Source organism: Tachyglossus aculeatus, chromosome 2, assembly GCF_015852505.1.
Source record: "Tachyglossus aculeatus isolate mTacAcu1 chromosome 2, mTacAcu1.pri, whole genome shotgun sequence".
Taxonomy (NCBI): Eukaryota; Metazoa; Chordata; class Mammalia; order Monotremata; family Tachyglossidae; genus Tachyglossus; species Tachyglossus aculeatus.
In genome coordinates, this window is record NC_052067.1 from 50,374,849 (window position 1) to 50,395,668 (window position 20,820).

Below are 20,820 nucleotides of genomic sequence, written 5' to 3' on the forward strand. Positions count from 1 at the left end.
AGTTAGATGGACAGCCTTTGGAAGTTCTTGAGGAGTGGGAGACATGGACTTAGTGGTTCTGTAGAAAAGTTACCTTGGCCACAGGGTGAAGTTTGGAATGGAGTGGGGAGAGGGAGGGGCCAGATGCAGTAGTCGAGGCGGGTTAGGATAAGTGCTTGGATCAGTGTGATAGTAGTTGATGGATGGAGATGGAGCTGGGCCATTAACATAGTAGAAGAAGTGGAACGGATGGAGTTTTAGCAATGTTGTGAAGGTCAAACTGTCGGGATTTGGTGACATTGAATAGTTGGGTTGAATGAGAGAGATGAGTTGAGGATAATGCTAAGATTACAGGCTTGGGAGACAGGGAGGATGGTGGTACTGTCTAGAATGATGGGGAAGTCAGGGCGAAGATGGAGTTTGGGTGGGAATAGGAGTAGCCCTGTTTTGGACGTGTTAAATTTGAGGTATTGGTGGACATCCAAGTTGAAATGTCCTGAAGGCAGGAGGAAAAAGAAGGAGAGAGATCAGGACTGGAGATGTAGATTTCGGGCTCATCTTCATGGTAGTTGAAGTCATGGGAGCAAATGAATTCTCCAAGGGCGTTTGTGCAGGTGGAGAATAGAAGGGAACCAGAAATGAGCCTTGAGGGAGGCAGAAGAGGAGCCTGCGATAGAGACTGAGAAGGAGCAGCCAGAGAGATAGAAGGAGAACCAGGAGAGGACAGTGTCAGTGAAGCCGAGGTTGGATAATGTTTCCAGGAGAAGGGGGTGGTCAGCAGTGTCAGAGGCAGCTGAGAGGTCGAGGAGGTTTAGGATGGAGTAGAGGCCGTTGGACTTGGCAAGAAGGGAATCATTTTTGATCTTTGGGAGAACAGTTTCTGTGGAGCGAAGGGTCTGGAAGCCACATTTGAGGGGGTCAAGGAGAGAATTGGAGGAGAGTAACCGGAAAAAGCAGATGTAGACAACTCGCTCAAGGAGTTTGGAGAGGAATGGGAGGAGGGAGATGGGGTGATACCTGGAAGGAGTCGGGGGTCACCTCTTTTGCAGGCTCCTCCTCTGTCGTCTATCCTCTTACCGTGGGGTCTCTCTAGACACAGTTCTAGGTCCCCTTCTAGTCACCATCCACTCCCTTGGGGAACTCATTCGCTCCCATTGCGTCAACTACCCGTCTTTATGTGGATGATTCCCAAATATACATCTCCAGTCCTAACCTCTCTCCTTCTCTGTAATCTCTCATTTCCTTTTGCCTTCAAGACACCTCTTCCTAGATGTCCCACTGACAGCTCAAACTTAACATGTCCAAAATTTAACTCCTTATCTTCCCACCCAAGCCCTGTCTTCCCCCTGTATTTCCCATTACTGTAGACGATGCCTCTGTCCTCCCTACCTGATACGGACATAACCTTGGAGTTGTCCTCGACTCATCTCTTTCAGTCCACTCACATATTCAGTATGTCACCAAATCCTGTCGGTTCTCTCTTCACATCCGCTCTTTCCTCTCCATCCAAACCACCACCACGCTGATCCAAGAAGCACTTAACCTGTCCCGCCTTCACTACCCCATCTGCCTTCTTTGCTGACCTCCCCGCCTCCTGGCTTTCCCCACTCCAGTCCATACTTCAGTCTGCTGCAGAGATCATTTTGCTAAAAAAAAAAGTTCAGTCCCTGTCTCCACACTCCACAAGAACTTCCACTGCCTGCCCATCCACCTGAGTATCAAGGAGAAACTCCTTAGCACTGGTTTTAAAGCACTCAACCGGCTTGCCTCCTTCTGAGAAGCAGCGTGGCTTAATGGAAAGAGCCCGGGCTTTGGAGTCAGGTCGTGGGTTCAAATCCTGGCTCCGCTAGTTGTCAGATGTGTGACTTTGGGCAAGTCACTTAACTTCACTGGGCCTCAGTTTCCTCATCTGGAAAATGGGGATTAAGACTGTGAGCCCCACGTGGGACAACCTGATCACCTTGTATCCCCCCAGCGCTTAGAACAGTGCTTGGCACATAGTAAATGCTTAACAAATACCATTATTATTATTATTACAGCCCAGCCTGCATACTTTGCTCCTCTAGAACCAGCATGTTCACTATTCCCCGATCTTGCTTGTGTAGCTGCTGACCCCTTTTACATGTCCTCTCTCCAGCCTGGAACTATCTCCACCTTCGTATACGCCAGACCTCCACCTTCGTATATGCCAGACCTCCACTCTCCCTTCCTTCAAAGCATTATTTGGATCACATCTCTTCCAGGAGGCCTTCCCCAATTAAGCCTTCTTTTCCCCAGCTCCCTCTCTTCTGCGTGGTCTAGGCCTTTGGGCGTTTAATATTCTCCCCACCCTACTTCCGTACATATCTTCAAACTCTATAGTATAAATTATTTACTTCTGTTAATGTCTGTCTTCCCCTCTAGACTGTTATGGGCGGGGAACGTGTCTGCCAACTCTGCTGTATTATACTCTCCCAGGCATTTAGTATAGTGCCCTGCACGTAGAAAGCGCTTAATAAATAACAGTGATTGATAATGATTCAATCCTCTGCTTCTCTTGGGGGAGGAGACCCAGCCAGGGACGTAGCCCTTGTTTTTTTCCCCTGTGTCCCTTCCTTGCCTCATTTTCCTTAACTTTTCACTCATTCCTCAGTAGTTATTGAGCACCTCCTGTGTGCCGAGTGCTTTGTTAAGCATTGGGGAGGCATACAATGGAGAATTAATCAGAAACAGTCCCTTGCCCACAGTCTTAAGAATACTTCACTAGAATATAGTAAGATTACTTACTTAGAATCTTTATTAATGTTTTATTTCTCCTGCAAAGCCTCTCTACGGATTGCTCCAAGCAAAACTTCAACTCATTACACATGCCTATTTTGAAGAAAAGGATTTTTCCCAAATTTCAATACTCAAGGTACGTGCCCCTTCTTTTACCTTTTGGACATTTTTTATCTCACTCTGATTTTGTTTTTTAATGGTGTTTGTTAAGCGCTTATTTTGTGCCAGGCACCGTTCTAAGCGCTGGGGAATATATAAGCTAATCAGGTTGGACTTAGTCCCTGTCCCACAGGGGGCTCATAGTCTTAATCCCTATTGTACAGATGAGGTGACTTACAGAGAAGTAAAGTGACTTCTCCAAGGTCACACAGCAGACAAGTGGCGGAGCTGGGATTAGAACCGAGATCCTTCTGACTCTCAGGACCATGCTATATCCATTAGGCCACACCGCTTCTTTCTAAACAAGAGTATTGTTCGATGGATTCATTAAAGATGAGAAATTTTGTGTTTTCCTAACAGGGAAGTGTAGAGGTATTTTTCTTGCTCTGCCGTAGGCTTTCTAGGTAGCTGGAATGTATGCAGGTTTCAGCAGGAGGGAAAGGGAGAATTTGGATGTAGGATTAAGGCAGCCTTGGATATTAACAGGTCTGCAGTCTGACCGAAACCAGGCTCGGCCTAAGAAATTGCATTCTGGGTAAGTAGGGTTTGTAATCGGATTTTAAATTCTGATTTGAAGGAGTCATTTGATAGTCCTTCAAGTGACTAATACTCATGGCCACTGCATGCCCCAGGAAACGACGGGAACAGAGGGCCAGTGAATTTATTCTGGGCTCTTTAGCCTGTGAAGAGACCCTTAATAGTAAATCATCATCATCATCATCAATCGTATTTATTGAGCGCTTACTGTGTGCAGAGCACTGTACTAAGCGCTTGGGAAGTACAAATTGGCAACATATAGAGACGGTCCCTACCCAACAGTGGGCTCACAGTTTAAAAGGGGGAGACAAAACCAAACATACTAACAAAATAAAATAAATAGAATAGATAGGTACAAGTAGAATAAATAAATAAATAAATAGAGTAATAAATATGTACAAACATATATACAGGTGCTGTGGGGAAGGGAAGGAGGTTACAAAGCAGCCCATCCGATGTTTTAACAATTGTCCCCCACCCATTGTGTCAGACGGCCCCTAAACCCAGTGTCTCTCCCTCTGAAACTTGTTCTGCTTTTTGCTCAGGCCTGACATGTAGAGAGATTAAGGAGGGAGGAGATTTAAACCTGACGATCTAGGGAGCCTAGATGTTTCCGGGTGTAACGTGCCACCCTTAAACCACCTCGGCTACCGTGCAGCCAAATTATTTGAGCCCCTCAGTTACCCAGCAGATCCGAAGAGCTTCAGTACCCGGCAGTTGTGTATTTGCAGCTTCAGTTGTTGTGTCTTTGCCCCGATGGGGCAGTTGAGCGATATAAAGCTAGCCTTGCCCCAGCCTAGCTCATACCCCACCTCCTCTCCCTGATAGCCCGAATGACCCTATAGTCAGTCGCCGAAAGAAGGGGATGGCACCCACTTCTTCCCTTGCCAGAGAGAGGAGGCAGTGGCAAGAACAGAGCGCTCAATAAATACGATTGAATGACTGAATGAAAGGCTAGGGAGAACAAATGGCAGCCTCTTCTATATTTTCTCCTCTCTGACAGCAAATGCCACCGTGGAACACCGGGGAGCGGACCTCTTTTTTTTCTTACGGTACTTAAGCACGTACTACGTGCCAGGCGCTCTACCGAGTGCTGGGGCAGATCAGGTTGGACACAATCCATGTCATCATCATCAATCGTATTTATTGAGCGCTTACTGTGTGCAGAGCACTGTACTAAGCGCTTGGGAAGTACAAGTTGGCAACATATAGAGACAGTCCCTACCCAACAGTGGGCTCACAGTCTAATCCCCATTTTACAGATGGGGAAACCGAGGCCCAGGGAAGTGAAGTGACTTGCCCAAGGTCACGCAACAGATACGTGGCGGAGCCGAGGTTAGAATCCAGGTCCTCTGACTCCCACTAGGCCTCGTTGCATCTCTTCTGTATTCCCCCCATTGATGCGGCTGGGGAGGGGGGCTGTCCTCATCCAGCGCTTAGAACAGTGCTTGGCACGTATTCATTCATTCAGTCGTATTTATTGAGCGCTTACTGTGTGCAGGGCACTAAACTAAGCGTTTGGGAAGTACAAGTTGGCAACACATAGAGACAGGCCCTACCCAACGACGTCTAGAAGGGGGAGACAGACAACAAAACAAAACATGTGGACATAGTAATAAATGTCAATATTTATAAATAAATAAAATGAATATAAATAAATAAAAGTAATAAAAGTAATAAATCAATAAATCATTATTTATCAATAAATAAAAGTAAATACGATTGATGTTGATGATGATGATGATAGTAAGTGCTTAACAAATCCCAGAATTTTTTTTTTCAGTCAGTCAAGGAATCACTGGTATTTATTGAGCGCTGACTGTGTACAGAGCACTGTACTATGCATTTGGGAGAGTACAATATAATAGAATTGCTAGACACGCTCCCTGCCCACAACGAGCTTACGGTGTAGAGGGAAGCTTCTGCAAGGCTCACCCTCTCCCCCGGCCCCCCAACTTGACTTCCACTTGCCACCAGCCTGCAGGAGCATGGAGGACTGGGCTAGGGAGAATACAGTGGAGCCACTTATTTGGCTAATTGTTAATTAGCTAATTGTTAATTGCTAATTTGGATAATTGTTAAAGTGAAACTCTGAGCATCAGTCACTTTGGTTTGGAGGGTGAGTAACCCCTTTGGAGAAGGGCTTTGGAGAAGCAGCGTGGCTCAGTGGGAAGAGCCCGGGCTTTGGAGTCAGAGGTCTTGGGTTCAAATCCCAGCTCAGTCAGCTGTGTGACTTTGGGCAAGTCACTTAACTTCCCTGTGCCTCAGTTCCCTCATCTGTAAAATGGGGATTAAAACTGTGAGCCCCCTGTGGGACAACCTGATCACCTTGTAACCTCCCCAGCGCTTAGAACAGTGCTTTGCACAGAGTAAGCGCTTAACAAATACCATCATTTGGATTAGAACCGAGATCCTTCTGACTCTCAGGACCATGCTGTATCCACTAGGCCACACCGCTTCTTTCTAAACAAGGGTATTGTTCGATGGATTCATTAAAGATGAGAAATTTTGTTTTTTTGGAGGGAGCTGACCAGTGATTTTTCCCAACTAGTCTGTCAGTCAATCAGTAGAATTTACGGAGGGCCTACGGCATGCCGTAGGTGGTCTTTGGAAGGCTAAATGACTCAACTTGTACTTCCCAAGCGCTTAGTACAGTGCTCTGCACACAGTAAGGCGCTCAATAAATACGATTGAATGAATGAACTTAGGTTAACAGATTTTGGACACATCATCCGGAGGACTAATTCTCTGGAGAAGATGTCAATGTTAGGAAAAGCCCAGGGAAAACGTGGAAGAGGCAGACCGCCAGCTACGTGGATAGAGACCACAACAACGATAACGGAAAAACCGCTAGAAAGGTTACGGATTATGGCAGAAGATAGGACGTTCTAGAGAAAATATATCCAAAGAGTCGCCGTGAATCAGAAACGACGGCGTTTGATAAGGATAATAAACCATGTGCAGAACACACTGTACTATGTACTTGAGAAAATGCATTAGGACGGGTATGCGTGACCCCTACCATCTAGAAGCTTACAGGGGGGGAAAGTTTAAAGGACAAATAATAGAGTTTAAAGTCAATTCAACTTTCTCTCAACCCAAATTTGATTTTATAGGAGCTCTACGAGCATATGAACAGATCCTTGGGAGGCACTTCACTAGAAGGGTCCCAAGTGTACCTTGGTGAGTAGCATTTCAAGCTTTAAGGCAGTTTTTTTTAAACCAAAATTGATTTGCCTGTGCAGTAAAACTCTGTATGAAAAGTATATGTGTCTGTAATGCCATTTTCCCCTTCCCTGTTCTTCCTTCCCAAATGAAATCTTTAGAAAAGCTAGGAGACTTTATCCTAATGTCAGTCAATCAATACTATTGATTGAGTGTTTACTGTATGCAGAGCACTCTATTGAGCGCTTACTGTGCAGAGCAGTATTCTGAGCACTTAGCATGTGCAGACCATGGTAATAAACACTTGGAAAAGTTCGATACAGTCATTCAATCAGTGGTATTTATCGAGCACTTACTGTGTGCAGAGCACTGTACTAAGCGCTTGGGAGAGTATAATACAAAAATCGACATATTCCCTGCCCACAATGAGCTTACAGTGTAGAGGTGGGGAGATGGACATCAGTGCAAATAAATAAATGACAGATAGGTAAATAACTGTTGTGGGGCTGGGAGGGGGGACGAACAAAGGGAGCAAGTCAGGGGGATGCAGAAGGGAGTGGGAGAAGAGGAAAGGAGAGGGTTAGTCTGGGAAGGCCTCCTGGAGGAGATGCGCCCTCAATCATTCATTCAATCGTATTCATTGAGCGCTTTCTGTGTGCAAAGCACTGTACTAAGCGCTTGGGAAGTACAAGTTGGCAACAATCAGGCTCTGTATTAGATGCAGGTGATGATGAAGGTCTCCTGGTGAGAACCACAGCCCAGCTTCAGTCCTGACACTTCAAGGCCAAGAACTTCGGCAGAGGGCTTGATGATAGTGCTACTATTCTAGAAAGTCGTAGGTTCCAGAGTGAGAGCAGTAGAATGTGTTGATCTAGCAGACGTGAAAAAAAAAAAACATTTTTAAAAATAGAATTACAAAAGAAAACGACTTGGCCAGGGTGCCAATTTCTTCTTCTAGAATCGACCAGGCCGCTGGTAAAATGAAAAAAGACATTAGGAAATCAAGTGTTGGTGGTTGCAACAGGCCCTGAGCCTTCCATTTCCTGCCAGCACCAAGTAAATAGTGGATGTATTTTGTACCAAAACTTTCCTGCCCCTTTCCTCCCGGAAGAAAGCTAATAAGGGCAAGGTTCATTGCTCAGAGTTTGTCTTTTTTAATATAACAGGCCTCTCTCCACGAGATCTCGTTCTTCAATTTCGACACAAGGTAAGAGCCTTTGAATTGGTTAAGAAGAAGGGGAAGGAAATTGGCTTTAAGATCAGCTGCACCTTGAGACATATCCATTGTTCTGTATCTTCTTCCATTCATTCAATTGTATGTATTGAGCGCTTACTGTGTGCAGAGCACTGTACTAAGCGCTCGAGACAGTATTCCCGTTTCCAGATCTTGGAGTTACATTCTTGTCTCTGTGGATGAAGACTTATCTTTTACAGGATTTGTAGCCTTGTTTAAGAAATCACGAATCTTCAGTGTAATTCACAGAGGCAAAAGATGGTCATTATGACATTCGTATTTATTTACTTATCTGTATGGGATCCAAAATAAGGTACATATGCACTTTTCCCATCCTCATATATGTGTATGTATTACATTGTATATTCAATTATTTATTTTAATGATTCTCCTTATAATATTTTATCTGCCTCTTCCGTTAGAGACCCCGGTGAGCAGGAAATGCGTCCCTTGCGTATTTTGTAATTCCCAAGTGCTTAATACAGTGCATGGCACCCTGTAGATGCTGTTATAATACTAATTAATAATTATGTATTTGTTAAACACTACTATGCCAAGCAGTGTTTTAATCAGTCAATCAAACATATTTATTGAGCGCTTACTGTGTGCAGAGCACTGTACTAAGCGCTTGAGAAGTACAAGTTGGCAACATATAGAGACAGTCCCTACCCAACATCATCATCATCAATCGTATTTATTGAGCGCTTACTATGTGCAGAGCACTATACTAAGCGCTTGGGAAGTACAAATTGGCAACATATAGAGACAGTCCCTACCCAACAGTGGGCTCACAGTCTAAAAGGGGGAGACAGAGAACAAAACCAAACATACTAACAAAATAAAATAAATAGAATAGATACGTACAAGTAAAATAAATAAATAGAGTAATAAATATGTACAAACATATATACATATATACAGGTGCTGTGGGGAAGGGAAGGAGGTAAGATGAGGGGGATGGCGAGGGGGACGAGAGGAAGGAAGGGGGTCAGTCTTGTAAGCTCCCCAGCAGTGCTTGGCACATCAATCAATCAATCGTATTTATTGAGTGCTTACTGTGTGCAGAGCACTGTACTGAGCGCTTGGGAAGTACAAGTTGGCAACAGATAGAGACAGGCCCTACCCAACAGTGGGCTTACAGTCTAAAAGATGCTATTATTATTATTATTATTGTTCTCTGTTGCCGACTTCTCCTTCCCAAGCGCTCAGTACAGTGCTCTGCACACAGTAAGCGCTCAATAAATACGATTGATGATGACTGAGCGCTTACTATGTGCAGAGCACTACAGTGGGCTAACAGTCTAAAAGGGAGAGACAGATAAGATTTGGATTAGTTAAGATTTGGAATAGTTACAAGATAATCAGATCGGATGCAATTCTCCGGCCCCCATGGGGCTGACAGTCTAAGGAGGAGGAAGGGCAGGTATTGACTCCCCATTTTGCAGATGAGAAAATTGAGCCTCAGGGAAGTGACTTGCCCCAGGTCACCCAGCAGGCAGGTGGGGGGGGCGGAGATTAGAACCCAGGCCCTCTGACACCCAGTCGTACGCTCTTTTGACCAGGCCACGTTGCTTCCGCACTTTTTACTGCGAAGATTTAGGGTAGATTATGTACCATATCTAGAATCCAGCCCTTCCTCTCCTTCCCAACTGCGACCACTCTGGTCCAAGCTCATGTAATATCTTGCCTGGATTACTGCACCTCTCTGCCTTCAGCCTCTCCCATGTCTCTTCCGTACTTCCTACGCGTGGAAGTCCCCCTCCACCCCCACACAGTTTTCCAGGGTGAGAAGTTAAGGGAAAAAGGCCAGGTGAGGAGGCTCAGGTGTTTAGCCCCTGTGAATAGTCTAATAAATAATAACACTTTTATTTGTTAAGCATTTACTACCTGCCAAGCGCTATTCCCTTGAGAGCAGAGTTAATCTCTAATGTATTTTCAAGGGGAGACATTGTGATTTTGAACGTCCCAATTTTAACTCACTTATATTTTCAGGGGGGTGAAACTTCATTTCCTCCGGAGATGTTATTTTAGAAAGAGAACCGGAGTGAAATGGTTATGTGGGGAAGGAATTGTAATATGAAAAGTTGTGTTCCTTTAACCTAACATTCATTTTTTCTGATCTGCATAGGTCTTAATCCTGTTTAAGCTGATTCTCCTGGAGAAAAAGGTGAGAGGGAAGGTGCGCTTCGTACAGTGCTCTGCACACAGTAAGCGCTCAATAAATACGATTGAATGAATGAAAGGGATGAAGCAGAGGTATTTGAAACATATTTAGATGTCTTGACTGGTTCTCTCGAAGTCATAATGTTTTTTTTAACCAAGAAAAATTAGTCATTAATATTCCAGGTGGGGTCTAAGAGACTGGTTCCTGGATTTTTCACAAGTGGAAGTCATTTTAAAAAAAAATTCACAAGCAGAGTGGGCGTGGTTTATTTTGCTCTCTTCTGAAATACGGAGCTCAATGATAAGATTTCTTCAGAAGAAAAATGACTTCATCTAAGCCAACTAACTCCTTGCTTAACTCTGAACTATGTAACCTACTAGACGTTATTCAGCTCTGGTTTTAATCTGCTTCCTTGAGTCAGAATTGTTTCCTAACTGAGTCTTTACTGAATCTCTTTCAGATTCTGTTTTACATTTCACCAGTGAAAAAATTGGTGGGAGCTCTGATGACTGTGCTGTCCCTTTTCCCTGGTGAGTGAGTCGCATTAACTATAGATTGTTGTTGTACCATGGTATTTGGTAAACTGTATGCCTAGGACTGTACTGAACATGGGGATAAATACAAGATCTTCAATTTCACAACAGCCAGTGTTATTTCTTCGGAAATGAGGGGTAGAGTAACTTGGGAAAAATCTCCTTCCCTAAAAGAATATGCATTAAAGCAATAATGAGGACGATCCTTTAGTCCTTTACATTTCTGGTGCAAGAAACGGTACAAAAGATTAGTTTTGGGTACACTCTGTTGCTCGTTTCAAAGTGGGCAATATAGGCATGTTAAATCATGCCTTAATCATCCGCAGCTTTCCTCAAAGCTCTGCCTGTGGAAAGAGTAATCGGATGCTGCTTTCTGTTGCACTTTGAGGGAAAGTGGATTCAATCTAATTAACTTGTACCTGTCCTAGCACTTAGAACAGTGTCTGACACATAGTAAGTGCTTAACAAATGCCTTTAAAACAGTCAGTCAGTGATATTTCTTGATCACTTTACCGTGCGCAGACCACGGCACTAAGCACTTGGCAGAGTACAATATGACAGAGTTGGTAGGCCCGTTCCCTGCCCACAACGAGCTTACACTTTAGGGGGGTAGACCTTAATGGAAATGAACAGATTACGTGCAAGGATGATGCGGAGGGGAATGGGAGAAGAGGAAATGAGGGCTTAGTCGGGGAAGGCCTCTTGGAGGAGATGAGCCTTCAGTAAGTCTGTGAAGGTGGAAAGAATGAGCATCAGTGTAGATAGTGGCTTACTTCCCTAGTGAATAGAGCTCAAGCCTGATAGTCACAAGGTCCTGGGTTCTAATCCCAGCTCTGCCACTTTTCTTTTCTTTTTTTTTTTTTTTTTTTTTTTGGAATGGTATTAAGTGCTTATTATGTGCGAGGGGGTAGATTGAAGGAAATCAGGTTGGACACAGTTCCTATCCTACATGGGGCTCACAGTCTTAATCCCCATTATACAGCTGAGGTAACCGAGGCACAGAGAAGGTGAGTCGCCCGAAGCCACACACCAGGCAAGTGGTGGAGTCGGGATTAGAATGCGCTTAGTACAGTGCTCTGCACACCGTAACCGCTCAGTAAATTCGATTGAATAAACGAGTGGACGAACCTAGGTCCTTCTGACCCCTAGGCCAAATGAAGTGATGTATCCAAGGATGCAAAGCAGATGAGCGGCAGAGCTGTGATTAGAACCCAGGGCCTTCTGACGCCCTGGCTCATGTTCTGTCCAATAGGCCATGCTACATCAATTCGGTTTCCTGCTTCTAAGTACTATTGAACTGAACTATCATTGTTATTACAATTATTAAAATTGTATTTATTGAGCATTTACTGCACTAAGCGCTTGGGAGAGTACAGTACAACAACAAACAGCCAGATTCCCTGCCCACAAAGATCTCACAGCTTAGAGGGGGAGATGGACATTAATATATATATACACATAAATAAATAAATTACAGATATAAACATAAGTGCTGTGGGGATTGGGCGGGAGAATGAATGAAGGGAGCAAGCAGGACAATGTAGAAGGGATTGGGAGAAGAGGAGAGGAGGATTTAGGGCAAGTTTCTTGGCAGAGATGTGCCTTCAGTGAGGCTTTGAAGTCAGGGAGAGCAATTATCTGTCCGATATGAGGAGGGAGGGCATTCCAGGCCAGAGGTAGGATGTGGGCAAGAGATTGACAGCGAGATAGGTGAGATCGACTACCTCAGAATTTACTAGTAGAAAATGATCATCGCAGCTGGCTAATGTGGGATTTGTTCGAGCTATTAAAACAAGTTAATTCCAGGATTTTTGGGAACCCACACAGCCAGAGATCATCTTACTGTTGAAAGTGAAGACAAAAATGAGATTATCTGTGGGTTTTAATTACCGTCTTTGGTTATCACAGTCCCCCGCCAGCCTTGATTGTCTGGAGATTTTTATGTTTTGGAAATGGTTCGATTAATTTCCAACACCTCAAATGTCCAAAACAGAACCTGTCGTATTCCTCATCGTCCCCATGACTTTCCCATCACTGTAGACAATACCACTATCCTCCTTGTCTCACAAACCTCTAATCTGGCTGCTCTCCTCGCCTCATCTCTCTTTTTCAACCCATATATTCACTCTACACCAAATCCTGTCAGTTCTGCCTTCATGTCATCACAAAAATCTGCCTGTCTTCTCCATCCGCGCTTATCGTCCATCCGCTGCCATGGTAATCCAAGCACTTATTCCATCCCACCTTGATTCCTGCATCAGCCTCCTTGCTGACCTCCCTGCCTTCTGTGTCTCCCCACTCCAGTTCGTACTTCACTCTGCTGCCCGGCTTATTTTTCTACAAAACCTTTCAGTCCGTGGTTCCCCACGCCTCAAGAACCTCCAGTGGTTGCCCATCCACCTCTGCACCAAACAGAAACTCCTTACCACCGGCTTTAAAGCCGTCAGACACCTTACCCCATCCCACCTTACCTCTCTGATTTCCAACTACACCCCAGCCCTCTCACTTCACTCCTCTAATGCCAACTGTAATGCCCTGTACCTCGATCTCGTCTATCTCCCACTCCCTTCTGCATTGTCCTTGCCTAGGATTTGCCCCCTTCATTCACCCCTCCCTCAGCCTCATGGCACTTATGGACATATCCATCATTTAATTAATTTATTTATATTAATGTCCATCTCCCCCTCTAGACCGCGAGCTCGTTATGAGCAGGAGAGTGCCTGCCAACTCTGTTATATCGTAGCCTTCCAAGTGCTCAGTTCAGTGCTCTGCTCATAGTAAGCGCTCAGTAAATGCAATTGATTGATTCTCAAACCAGGATAACTCTACTCGCCCTTCTCAGACCCTTTGCCTTTTATATCTAAAGTGTAGAAAGGCCCCTGCGGGTTTGTGTTCTGAAAATTTGGCGGCAGGGATTATTAAGAAACTTTTAACGGCCAGGTTCCTTTTGAGGAGTTACTTTCTGATTCCGTGACATTTTTTTAATGATACTTGTTAAGCGTGTACTATGTGTCAGGCACTGTTCTAAGCGCTGGTGTAGATGCGATTAATCGGATTGGATACAGTCCCTATCCTACATGAGGCTCACAGTCTAAGTGGGAGAGAGAACAGGTTTTGAATCTCCATTTTACAGCTGAGAATACTGAGGCCCAGAGAAGTTAAGTGACTTGCCCAAAGTCACACAGCAAGCAGTTGGCAGAGCCAGGATTAGAACCCACGTCCTCTGACTGCCGGGCCCGTGCTCTTTCCAATAAGCCTGTATATCCGTCTGTACAGATTTAGTACTCTATTTATTTTACTTGTACATATTTACTATTCTGTTTATTTTATTTTGTTAATACGTGTTGTTTTGTTGTCTGTCTCCCCCTTCTAGACCGTGAGCCCGCTGTTGGGTAGGGACCGGCTCTAGATGTTGCCAACTTGTACTTCCCAAGCGCTTAGTACAGTGCTCTGCACACAGTAAGCGCTCAATAAACCCTATTGAATGAATGAATACGCCATGCTGTTTCTCACGCTGCTTCTCTCTAGCTTCCGAAAGAATAAAACACGTACCAGCCTGACGTGCTAATTTAGCAACGTAGGGGCAACAGACATTTTCAGCTATGAAAAAAACAAGCTTTCCCTTCTGGCGTAATTTTTCCCTCTGTATTTTTACAAGCCAAAATGTCTTTTTTTTTTTTAAATCTGCACACCACAGGCATGATCGAGCACGGTCTTACTGACTGCTCCCAGTACAGACCTCGGAAAAGCATATCGGAGGAGACCGGCGTTCCCCAAGTCACACCCCCGGCCGTTGACTGCATTTTGGCGTCCGCCGCTGACATTTCAAGTAGGACCTCAGAGCCGGGCGAGAAAAAGCCTGCAGGACAAGAAGGAGGGGATGCTCCCAAGGGAGCAGCTAAAGCTGGCAGTGGAGTCCCTGACCCTGCCCAGCATTTGAAGCCTCCTTCCCGCACGTCCCCCGAGTCCTCAGAAAGTGACTGGGAGACTCTGGATCCCAGCGTCCTGGAAGACGCCAACTCCAAAGGAAGGGAACGAGAAAACGCTGAATTGGAAAAGACCAGCTTCTTTCCAAGAGACTCCGGGATCTCAGCAAGCCCTCCAATTACGGTGCAGCCCCAAGCCAACTCGGGGCAGGGGGTCCTCGTCCCGGGACTGATATCGGGTTTGGAGGAGGACCTCTATGGCATGCCCCTGGCCGTCTTTACCAAGGTAAAGGTTTCAGCGGCAACACAGTGCTTCCTTTTCACCTGTGAAACCATATTAACCTGCCCGACTGTCTGAACAGGGTGTTGGATTGGGGTGGGGATGGAGTTTTAGTGCTTTCTCCCAATTCCTTTTTTCATTTAAGAAGCTCTAATAACCCCATCCCCTCCAAAAAAAATTAATTTGCACTTCAAAAAAATTCAATTTTTAATATTTTCACTCCTAATATAGACTCAAGTCAATTTCCAGATCAAATCTAGTTTTGCCACGGTTGATTTTTTTCCATTTGGCACATTTGTGACGAATTATTTATCTCCGCTTCCCTCAGGAGAATTGACCCGTTCTTTGGGATGCGGTATTCGGAAGGTTTGGACATTGTCAGAGATACCGTAACTATCGTTTTTTCTGGGGGATTGTTGTTCTCCCCGTTCTGTAAAGTCTAGTTTCCTTAGGTAACTCTAGGTCAGGTTTTACTTTCTACTCCCAGAAAGTGAGTATCTTTGTGTTCAGCATTCCCAAGTAGGGCCTTTCATTCATTCATTCATTCAATCATATTTATTGAGCGCTTACTGTGTGCAGAGCACTGTACTAAGCGCTTGGGAAGTACAAGTTGGCAACACATAGAGCCGGTCCCTACCCAACAGTGGGCTCACAGTCGCTGAAGAGCTAAATGTAGATAGTTGTTAAGTTTTGAATTGACTCCAGAGAATGCTACCCTAAATTAACCGTTTCCCGAATATTGCTGTGCATGCCAACCTGGAGCTTAGATTTTGAATCTTCGTTGGCCAAACGTCGCCTTTTCAAATGCTAGTGGTGAACTCGTATTGATGAAGAAATACCGGACTGGCAGAAGTGGTTGTATGAAAATCGTTAAAAGAAAAGCTAAAGTGAAAACTGAAATTTTGGAAATTTAAAACTGGCTTCTAATCCAAATTTTTAAAAAGCGGGTAATCGATCCAGTTACGTTATATAAAGCCCCCAAATCACGCCCTACCTCCAGTCTGTCCAGGAATGCGAAGTGTCAGATTTATAGATTTGAATTCAGCGATTTCCATCCCTGTTATTAGAACAGTGCTTGGCACATAGTAAGCGCTTAACGAATACCGTCGTTATTGTTGTCCCTATTCCGGCTCCAGTACCGTTGGTGAATGCTTAAAGCAGTATGGTGGGTCTCACGAACCATTTCACGGAGAGACTCGTTGACTAGTAGTTATGTCTTGAAAGGGTGTGAGGGTTCAGAATTACAGCCTAGCATGTCCGAAGGACTCGAACGAACCCGTCAGGCCTGACTTTTACCTGAACGCCTTTGGGCTTCCCAGCCTGAATCGGTCGTGGTCTTTGTAATCTTGAGGACCTCTGAGGGGTGCGTTTCTCAGTTGGAGCCCCCAAGATTACCCGGAATCACCTGCCTCCGTCCAGAGCCTTAAACTTTTATCATCTGAACCGGCACTGGAGGTCATCTGGGGTGGAAAGAGAGAGAGAGAAAGAGAGAGAACGTTGCTTTCTTGAGGGATTTTCTTCCGCCACCCTCAGTCAGGTTGTCCCAGTAAGGACATGACCCCTCAGAATACGAATCACACGCATATCCCTTTATAAAAGAAACCATATTTTTCCTCTCATATACTTCCTGTAATCTTAATCTACATTCTCAAGGGTTTCAAAAGTCACTCAGCCTGTTCAGTCCTGACAGAAGCTTGTTTTTTTTTTTTAAATGGCACTTGTTAAGCACCATGTGCAGTATCTGCCCCACATGGGATTCACAGTCTAAGTTGGAGGGAAGATAAAAATAATAATTGTGGTATTTAAGTGCTAACTGTGTGCTAAGTGTTCTGGGGTAGATCCAAGATAATCTAGGAAGTAGCATGTCCTAGTGGACAGACCACGGGCCTGAGAGTCAGAAGGACCTGGGTTCCAGTCCCAGCCCCGTCACTTGTTCGACTCTGTGACCTTGGGTTAGTCACTTCCCTTCTCTGTGCCTCAGCTAACTCATCTGTGAAATGGGGGTTAAGATTGTGAGCCCCATGAGGGACAGGGACGGTGTCCACCCAAGGATCTTAGTACAGTCCCTGGCACATGGCGAGTTCTCAAATACCACCATTATTTTATTACCATTATTATTATTAGATAGGAGAACAGGTATTAAATCCCCATTTTGCAGATGATGGAACAGAGGCCCAGAGAAGTAAAGTGACCTGCCCACTGTTACACAGCAGACAAAGTGGCGGATCCGTGATTAGAACCCAAGTCCTCTGAATCCTAGGCCTGTGCTCTTTCCACTTTAATGTCCATTTTACAAATGAGGAAACTGAGGCACAGGGAAGTGAAGTGACTTGCTCAAGGTTGATAGTAATAATAATGGCATTTATTAAGCGCTTATTATGTGCAAAGCACTGTTCTAAGTGCTGGGGAGATTACAAGTTACAGAGCAGGTGAGTAGTGGCTAGTGGCAGAGAAGCAGCGTGGCTCAGTGGAAAGAGCCCGGGCTTTGGAGTCAGAGGTTATGGGTTCGAATCCTGTCTCCGCCACATGTCTGCTGTGTGACCTGGGGCAGGTCACTTAACTTCTCTGAGCCTCAGTTACCTCATCTGTAAAATGGGGGTTAAGACTGTGAGCCCCACGTGGGACAACCTGATCACCTTGTAACCCCCCCAGCGCTTAGAACAGTGCTTTGCACATAGTAAACGCTTAACAAATGCCATCATTATTGTTATTATCATTAGTGGAGCCGGGGTGCTGCTCTCTAGGATTCTTTCTCCTCTTCCACCTGCATCCCATTCCGCATACTGTCTTCTCAGCTCCTAGGCTACTTCTCTCATCGTGGTTCAGCCAGTAAAGACCTTGAACTTTCTGTCACTTTTATTTAACACTTTCCCTGGTCCTTAGGTGGAGTTGAGGAAGCACAGGTCGCAGGTTTAGACGCTACACTCAAGGAGTTTGGAGAGGAAAATGGTAGAACGGAGATGGGGTAAAAACTGGAGCGTGCCAGGGGTCAAGGGAGGAGTTTTTTTAGAATAGAGGATGGATGGGTGTATTTGAAAACATACTTGAGAGGTATTGGAAAGCAAGAGGTTGAAGATGGTGGTCTGGGAGGGAAGAAGAGAGGGCACACTTGCTATGATAAGGCCAGAAGGAATGGGTCAGAAGCATAGGTAGAGAAGGTAAAATTGGAGAAGAGACGGGAGGTAACCTGAGATACTACTGGGAAGGATGGAAGATTTGAAGAGAGGGCTGGAGGAGGAAGGAACTAGAGAGGAGCAAGGGAGATTTTAGGGAGACCATGCCAACAGTTTCAGTTTTATCGGTGAAGTACATGGCAGGGTCATTAAGGGCAAGAGATGGGAGTGGGTGGGAAAACAAGGTCTGAGAAGGGAATTAAAAACTGGAAACAGCCGTCACAGCCAGTGAGCAGGGGAGTCAATAAGGATGGAGATGTACTGGGGCCGAAAGGAAGAGAAGACAGAACTTAAGCATGTGAAGATGAAAATGAGATGGATGAGGTCGGCCTGGTGTCTAGATATGTGCCAGCGGCATACCGTGGCACGTGTGCCAGAGTGGAGAGAAAACATACCGTGGAGATGATTCAGGGCATCTGGTTGGTGGTATGAGGTAAACGGAGGGACAGGGGAATGGGGGAATTGAATTCAGTGGAAAGGGCAATATAGAGGGTGTGGATATGTGTATCAAGAGAGACCAGGTGGGGAATGAGGACTTTAGAAAACTGGAGAGGGTCAATAGATCAGAGGATACTGTTGGGGAACAAGACAGATGTGCGGGGAGAAGGGTGTATGGGAGAGAACGCGGATCTGGAGTTTGTAGTCGGAGAGACGAGTAGAGATGATGAGATGTAGCCAAGTGAGTCCCCGGATAATAGAATATCTGCTAGGAAATGTAGTCAGTCGATCAATCAGTGGTACTTATTGAGCACTTACTGTGTGTAGAGTACTGTACTAAGCGCTTGGAAGAGCACAGCGCAACAGAATTGGTAGACATGGTCCCTGCCCACAAGGAGCTTACAGTCTAGAGGGGGAGACAGACATTTGTACGCCTAAGTAAATTACAGCTCTGTATATAAGTACGGTGGGGTTGAGGGTGGGGTCAGTGCCAAATGCCCAAAGGATACAGATCCAAATGCGTAGATGACGCAGAAGGGAGAGGGAGCAGGAGAAAAGACGGCTCAATCAGGGAAGGCCTCTTGGAGGAGATGTGACCCTTAATTAGGCTTTGAAAGTGTGGAGAGTGGTGGCCTAGCCGACATGGAGGGAGAGGGAGTTTCAGGCCAGAGGTGGACATGGGAAAGAGGTCAGCAGTGAGAGAGTTGAGATCGGGGCACAGTGAACCTGCTGGTGCCAGAGGAGCGAAGTGCGCGGGCTGGGCTGAAATAGATCAGTAAGGTAAGAAAAATGGGGGCACGCTGATTGAGGGCTTTAAAGCCAGCGGTGAGGCATCTCTGTTCGATGCAGATGTGGACAAGCAACCAGGGTAGGTTCTCGAGTGCGGAGGTGTGGACTGAATGCTTTTTAGAAAAATGATGCATCTGATAGGCCTTTACTAAATGATTTCGCCACGATTTAGTACGTGCATTAAGGTTGGGTGCCGTTTGATACAATTAAGAACGGTAGCAATGTTCGGCAAAGCCAGATGAACTCCTGTGCTCGATGGGTAGGGTCAAACTGAGATTGTCTGGGAACAGAAAGTCTAAGTGCCCATAGTGGGCCTCCCAGGAGGGCTCCCTAGAAACATTCTCCCTCCAGAGCCATCTGGGACCGGTCGGTCAATTGGCTAGGGTCACCTGTGTCTCTCAAGGACACTCGTGGGGTCCCTATTGGATCGATCAGTGGTGTTTATCGACCACTTACTGTGAACGGAGGGCTGGAGGAGGAAGGGACTAGAGAGAAGCAGGGGAGATTTTAGGGAGACTATGCCAGCGGTTTCCGTTTTATTGGTGAAGTACGTGGCAGGATCATTAAGGGCAAGAGATGGGAGTGGGTGGGAAAACAAGGTCTGAGAAGGGAATTAAAAATTGGAAACAGCCATCAGAGCCAGTGAGCAGGGGAGTCAATAAGGATGGAAAATGTTTGGGAAAGTACGGAACAGCAAAGTAGGTAGACCCCCAAGGAGCTGGCAAACTGGAGGCAGTTGAAACTGAAGAAGACAGGCAGTCTCAAGGGCCTCAAATGGCTAGGATGGACCGTTGGAGGGAAGGTGGGCTTTTCCCGCCGTCGTTCTCTCCCCCTCGTAAGGCAGGCCTGGCAAGAAAGCTGTTCCGATCGGGTTCTGATCCCGGCTCCGCCCTCCTCACGTGCCCCCGTTCCCGTTTCTCCCCGTTCCTAGGGCTATCTCTGTTTGCCGTACATGGCATTGCAGCAGCATCACCTCCTCTCCGACGTGACCGTCCGGGGATTTGTTGCGGGAGCCACCAACATCCTGTTTCGGCAACAGAAGCACCTAAGTGATGCCATTGTGGAAGTAAGTTTGTGAGAGGAGGAGTGTGCCCGTGTGTGTACGTTTGTGTGTGTGTGCTTGCACATGGGTACATCCCAAAATTGGGACCTGTTCCTCCATAACACGTTCGTTCTCACTATGGGCCCTGGACGGAACGCTGTCGGGGAATAGGGATATTCTTCCAACAACACGCATCTGTCTGGAGAGCAAGTGCTGTGATATTAGAAGAATCCATTGCATTGTGACATCAGTCAGAGCGTGCGTACTATAATAGGAGTTTTCCATACTGCCGAGTTTGTCAAGAACATAGTAGTAATAGTATTTAGTTATCATTTACTGTGTGCAACACACTGTACTAAGCACTGGGGGGTGGTCCCTGTTTCTTAGGGGTGCGCACAATCTGAGATGGACCCCATGCTATCAGAGAACTGACTGTACCTTCTTTGTTTCTTTGCTAAAAGCTATGTAAAACTGTGAAACAGTAACTGTCTTAACACTGAACTCATTTGCTAACCAACATCAGGTGGAAATAATAATAATAATAATGGCATTTATTAAGCGCTTACTATGTGCAAAGCACTGTTCTAAGCGCAAGGTGATCAGGTTGTCCCACGGCGGGGGGTGGTCACAGTCTTCATCCCCAT

At 45.6% G+C, this 20,820-nt stretch overlaps 1 protein-coding gene across 1 annotated transcript in view; it reads left to right on the top strand.

The window, feature by feature from the left end:
* AVL9 (AVL9 cell migration associated) overlaps nucleotides 1-20,820 on the top strand; it is a 74,955-nt gene that overhangs the window by 36,499 nt on the left and 17,636 nt on the right. Inside the window, 7 exon segments of the mRNA XM_038759590.1 lie at nucleotides 2,783-2,872; nucleotides 6,549-6,615; nucleotides 7,764-7,804; nucleotides 9,960-9,998; nucleotides 10,456-10,525; nucleotides 14,226-14,740; nucleotides 20,066-20,200. Coding sequence (XP_038615518.1) covers nucleotides 2,783-2,872; nucleotides 6,549-6,615; nucleotides 7,764-7,804; nucleotides 9,960-9,998; nucleotides 10,456-10,525; nucleotides 14,226-14,740; nucleotides 20,066-20,200 — 957 coding nt within the window.